We start from the raw sequence: 5,353 nt of genomic DNA, 5'->3' as shown, positions 1-5,353 counted from the left end.
AGGGGTGTGCGCTGTGCCCCGGGGAGCCCCCGAGCGCGGCCCACCCACTGTCAGAGCGCAGCCCGGGGCCTGCGGCCTCCTGCTGCGGCAGAGGGTGGTGGAGGGACCGGGCTTTTGGTGTCTCGCTGTCCAGATCTGCCGGTCTTGCTGGGCCCTCTGTGGGGTTTGGGAGCCTCCTTCACCTCAGGGGGCAAGTTCATGCAGGAGGTGTGCTCAAATTTAGTTTCCCCTGCGATGGGGATAGCTCTAGAACAAGGAGTCGTGCTGGAAAGGGGAACACGGGATGAGTCTGTGCTGTTTCTGACAGTCCCAGCGACAGGGTTTTCCCAGAAAGGAACCAGACAGCGTGCTCTGAGGAAAACAGAGGAATTACTTTTGTCTTTGTTCACCCAGAGTATGCTTAACAGGGGGAACTCCAGGAAGGGAAGGTGGGCCTGTGTCTTGGTGGGTGAAGCAGATGGGAACAGGGCCCTCACGTTTGGTCTGCGTTGCTGAATCACTTTCCTCTGCTCTGTATTGCACAGACGCCAGGGAGTCAGTCCTCCCACTCCACGAGGGCCATCCGTACCATCTCTCAGCTTCTCACCACTTCTGTTACACCAACACGCGCGTCCCGCAATGGAACGACATATGGACCAGGACGCAGGTGAGAGGAGAAGGCAGGTCCTCCTGGGTCTGGCTGGGCTGAGCCCCTCTGGCAGCTGCGGCCATGCCCCTGTTTGCTTCCCCCACTGCGCAGATCCGGGTCAACAGCAGCCGGATGATCCGAGTCACCCAGGTGGACAGCGAGGAGGAGCTGGAGAAGTTCAACATGTGGAACGTCATTTTCTCCTTTCTGAAGGAGAAGCTGAACGACACCAGCATCGATGTGGATCTCTACAGCAACAAAACCTGCCTGAAGGTTGAGCTGCTGGAGGCCAGCACCACATACTGCGTCGTCCTCTTCCGACGTACGTCTCCTCCATGGCGGGGGCTTCTGGAGTGGGAAGTAGGTCTGGCTGCGCTGGCACTCTCGAGAGGCAACCAGGATATGGCTGGGCAAGCTCATGGTCTGAGGGCCAGCAGGGCTGGTCCTTTCTTGGGAAGGAAAATGGGACCTCAGAGAGAAGCGTGTCTTCGTCCATGGGATATAAATTGGGGGAATTTAGGGCACTTGTTGGAGGTTCACCTGGGATGCTGCCCCTTGCCTGTCCTTGTGACCGCAAGCCAAGGCTGGAGCTCGACCCAGGGGGCATGGTGCCAGGGTTCCTCTCAACCTGGGCTCACTCTCTTTCCAGGCTTTGACCCTAAGCTGTTCCTGGTTTCCTTCCTGGGCCTGTTGTTGTTCTTCTGTGGAGACATGCTGAGCAGGTGGGTCACCTCCTTTCCCCTGTGAGCTGGGGGTGAGGAGGGTTGGGTGGGCAGTGCCTGATCGGCTCTGCAGGCTCACAGCAGGTTGTTCCCAGTGGGTATGTTTGTGCACAGACATCTATGAGCTGTAAAACACCTTGTGCACATGTGATCTCTGCAGGAGCCAACTCTTCTACTACTCAGCCGGGATTACTTTTGGCTTGCTGGCCTCGCTGCTCATCCTCGTCTACATGATGTCCAAGGTCATGCCCAAGGTGAGTGCCAGGCTGCCTGGGGGGGAGACACTTCACAGCGTTAGCCCTTCCTACACCTGTATGGTTGTTCTGGTGAGAGCGCTGGAGCACGCGGCCTTGTGGTGCTGGGTTGTGGGTCTGGCTTTGCATGGAGCAAGGCTCGGCAGCTGCGGGGAGGTACCCATCACTGCCCACTGCCTGTCTTGAGTCTCCCGTCTCCCATCTCCTCTCCTAGAAAAGTCCTGTTTACTTCCTGCTGGTAGGAGGCTGGTCCTTTTCCCTGTACCTGCTCCAGCTGATCTTCAAGAACCTGCGGGAGATCTGCAAGTCCTACTGGCAGTACCTCCTAGGTAGGTGTGAGCCCTTCAGACTCATTGGTTCACCAGTCTGCGTGTCTCCTATCGGAGCTGCAACGTGCTGGTGGAAAATGCTGAGGCTTCCTGCCTCCCTCGTTGCTGCAGACGCTGCTCCTCACGCTCCTGAGAGAGGCCGGCTGCAGCGTCAGGTTTAACTGCAGCCCTGACGCACGCTGCTCAGCCAGGCTGAGCCTGCTGGTTCGTACCTGCCTGATCCATCTGCTCTCCCGCAGGCTACCTGCTGCTCGTCGGCTTCGTGAGCTTCGGTGTGTGCTACAGGTACGGCCCGTTGGAGAATGAGCGCAGCATCAACCTCCTCTCCTGGGCCCTGCAGCTCCTGGGCCTACTGCTGATGTACTCGGGCATCCAGATCCACCCCATCGCCTTGGCCTTGGTGGTCATTGCTGTCTGCACCAAGAACGTGGACTACCCCGTGCAGTGGGCCTTCGCTGCCTACAGGTGAGGACTGCAAGTACCACGGCTTGCGTCTGATTCCCAGACATTTTCAGGCGTGGATGAGCTGCTAGATGGAGTCTGTGTCACAGAACCAGGGCATTTTCATTGAGGTTTGGGGCTGGGCTGGGTATAACGGCGGTGTTGTGTCCCTTCTTCTCTGGGGTTTGTGCAGGAGAGTGCCCTGCTCCTCCTCATGCCTGGGAGCTTCCCTCGGGAGCGAGAAGCAGAGGCCGGAGGGAAATGCTCCGCTTCTCCTACCACCAGCTCTGCCCCAGCTGCCCCGGGAGCTGGGCCTGCGCTGGGGGTCCTGCCCCGGCTGGGCGGGCAGTAACTGGTGCTGCTTTGCTGACAGGAGAATGCATAGCACCAGGGTTGGGCCGAGCCCCCCGCGCCTGCTGACGGAGGAGGAGTATCGGGTCCAGGGTGAGGTGGAGACACGCAAGGCCCTTGAGGAGCTTCGAAACTACTGCAGAAGCCCAGACTTCTCCGCCTGGACTGCGGTCTCCCGCATCCAGTCTCCCAAGAGGTAATGTTCCCTGACAGTGTGCTCGGGCTGGCCGACCTGCCTATCCGTGTGCTTCTGAAAGCCCGCGGTCGCTCTGTGCTGTCACCTCTGGCTTTAGAGATAGCGACACGGAGGCACAGAAAGTCCGTGGTGTGTAGAAGCAGGGCGTGCCACGGGGAAGGACAGATAACGCCCGGTCCTGGCACTGAAACACTTCACCCCGGCTGCTTGGGTGCCGGGACCTTGCAGGAGGCCGCCAGGCATGCATGCACAACACCCTTCTTTGCGGCTTCTTCCCAGGTTTGCTGACTTTGTGGGCGGCGCCTGTCACGTCACCCCCAACGAGGTCTCTGTCCACGAGCAGGAGTATGGCCTGGGCGGCATCTTCCTCGAGGACCAGCTCTTCGAGGAGGAGGAGGGCGATGATGATGATGACAACGACTCCCTTAACAAGAATCACATGAGTTACTCCCTGATCCACAACCACCTGGATGCTGATTGAGGTCAGCTGCCCCAGGCCCACAGAGTGAGGGGCAGAACTGCCACTGCTTCTCCACTGCCCTGACGCCTGCAGAGCACAAAACCCCATTTGCTGGGGAGAGCTGGCGCGACTGCTCGCGGCGCCCCCCACCCCCCCCCGAGCTGGGCTGCCGTGACCTCTGCAGCAGAGCCTGGCGGGAGAACAAGGGGGGCTCACGCCCTCATCTTCCCCAGGCAGCTCCTGCCAAGCTGAGGCGCGAAAGCTTTTGTCAGCGCAGCCCTGGGTGTTGGCAGGGGAGACGCAGGGAGCTGGTCCCAGCTGGGGACCGCAGGGCAGGCGAGGTCTGCACTGCTGCCAAAATGGGGGACTGGTCCTGCCTGAAGGTGGACTGGAGCCACCCTGGCTTTTGGTGCGGGTGCTTGTGGGCTCTCAGCGCGTGAATCGTAGGGACAGGGACCTCCTTCCCAGGCCGGGGCACTGATTGGGCTCCTGTGAACACCCTGAGCCCCATCCCTCAGCGCTGCTGCTGTGTCCGGCAGACAGAAGCCCCTTGTCCACACCCTGCTGCCTCTTGGCCAGCGGTCACCCTGGCTGTGCCGGGAACGTCTCTGCCTGCCGGGGTGGGGACAGAGCAAAAGGTCTTGCGTGCAGGTGCCTGCGAGGGTGATGTGCACAAGAGGAACTTTGGACTTGTCCCACCAGTACCTGCGTGCTCAGCATCTGCCTGCTGCCAGGCTGCTGTGGGGAGGGAGAGGGCGGCAGGTGACCTGCTGCTCCTCCTCCTCCTGCTGTTACCAAAGATGCCAGAGGGCTCCAGCTGCTTGGGCTGTGCTTCTGCCTTGGCTTAAATCCCACACGGATACCAAAAACCCTAGCATCTTCCTGGCGGAGACACGGCTCGGCCGGCCCCTCCATGTGAATGTCGTAGAGCTCAGGAGAAGGCAGCCTGGAGGTCTATCTGGTCCCTGACCCTACAGCGGCTGTGGTGTGCTGGAGGCTGTGCTCAGCCTCCCCCTCCCCACGCCTCTGCCAGGTGGTCCCTGGGCTGAGGATGAGTGTGGATATGCTTCCTCCTCCCTGCGTCGCTGGCAGCTCCCTGTCCCCTTGAAACTGGTGCCCTCCACCTTTAACTTACTGAAGTCCGGCCCCACTGCGCTTCTCTCCCAACTGGTGCAGGCAGGGGATAGGATGTGTTCCCACTCCCCGCACTGGGGAGGCGGCTGTGCTCCCCGGGAACCAGCTCAGCGCCGCCAGTCCTTCGCCTTGTGGAAGCACAAAGCTGGAGGGGTCACCCCAATCTATGCAATTTTCCAAGCAATAAACCTGCCCTCCAGCAGTCTTGCTGCCCCACGGCTGCTCTGCTGCCCGGCTCCCATAGTCCAGCCCACACCTCGCCTGCGCCACTGCCGCAGCTTTTGCTTTTGGTTTGATTGTGTCCCAGGTTTAGTCCCCTGCCCTCGCTGCGCTTTTCTCTCTGCTCTGGTGTGAGCATCAGCCTGTTACTACATCCCTTTGTACCCTCTGTGTGGTTAATGACATTATATTTTTAATAAAGATGTATTTTGTAGGTAATGAGCCTCGTTTGCCTGTCCCACCTTAGGGCTTGTCCTCAGCTCCGGCATGTCTGCCCATAGGAGCTCGTTCTGCCAAGGATGCTGCGCGGTGCTTGGGGGACAAGGAACGGGCCTCTGGGTGATGGTTCCCTGTGGCAGGACTGACGGTGCTCACGGATCTCTTCCCCCGGCTGGGCTGTGGGCCGGCGTCTTCTCCCCGGGAGCAGCCCTGGGTGCTCCTGGCTCTGCCAGCCCCTGTACCTTGCCCCGGTTTCCCGCAGCCCTGGGAGGAAGCTCCCTTTGTTTGCTTGGCTGCAAGTGCTTTTCTCCATTTGTTCCTGCTACGTGCTGCCGGGACGGGGAGGGGAGCGGGGGGCGGCAGCTGCTCAGCCAAGCCGGGACCCCACGGAGGACACGGG

General features: G+C 60.5%; 2 protein-coding genes across 2 annotated transcripts in view; both read left to right on the top strand.

The window, feature by feature from the left end:
• Positions 1-524: 524 nt before the first annotated feature.
• Positions 525-3,402, top strand: TMEM194A (transmembrane protein 194A; the record flags this gene model as incomplete). Its single annotated transcript, XM_009882819.1, has 8 exons — positions 525-646; positions 740-950; positions 1,278-1,350; positions 1,511-1,604; positions 1,819-1,933; positions 2,173-2,398; positions 2,748-2,921; positions 3,201-3,402. Coding segments are annotated over 8 exons (1,217 nt in total), but the record flags the coding sequence as incomplete, so codon positions are not given.
• Positions 3,403-3,740: 338 nt separating this feature from the next.
• Positions 3,741-5,353, top strand: part of MYO1A (myosin IA) — a 16,773-nt gene continuing 15,160 nt past the window's right edge. The window contains exon 1 of the mRNA XM_009882818.1: positions 3,741-3,764. Within this exon, the coding sequence (XP_009881120.1) occupies positions 3,741-3,764 (24 nt within the window). The remainder of the gene's footprint in view (positions 3,765-5,353) is intronic.

Source organism: Charadrius vociferus, unplaced genomic scaffold, assembly GCF_000708025.1.
Source record: "Charadrius vociferus isolate BGI_N301 unplaced genomic scaffold, ASM70802v2 scaffold794, whole genome shotgun sequence".
NCBI classification, from domain to species: Eukaryota; Metazoa; Chordata; class Aves; order Charadriiformes; family Charadriidae; genus Charadrius; species Charadrius vociferus.
This window is presented reverse-complemented; position numbering and strand designations above follow the sequence as displayed.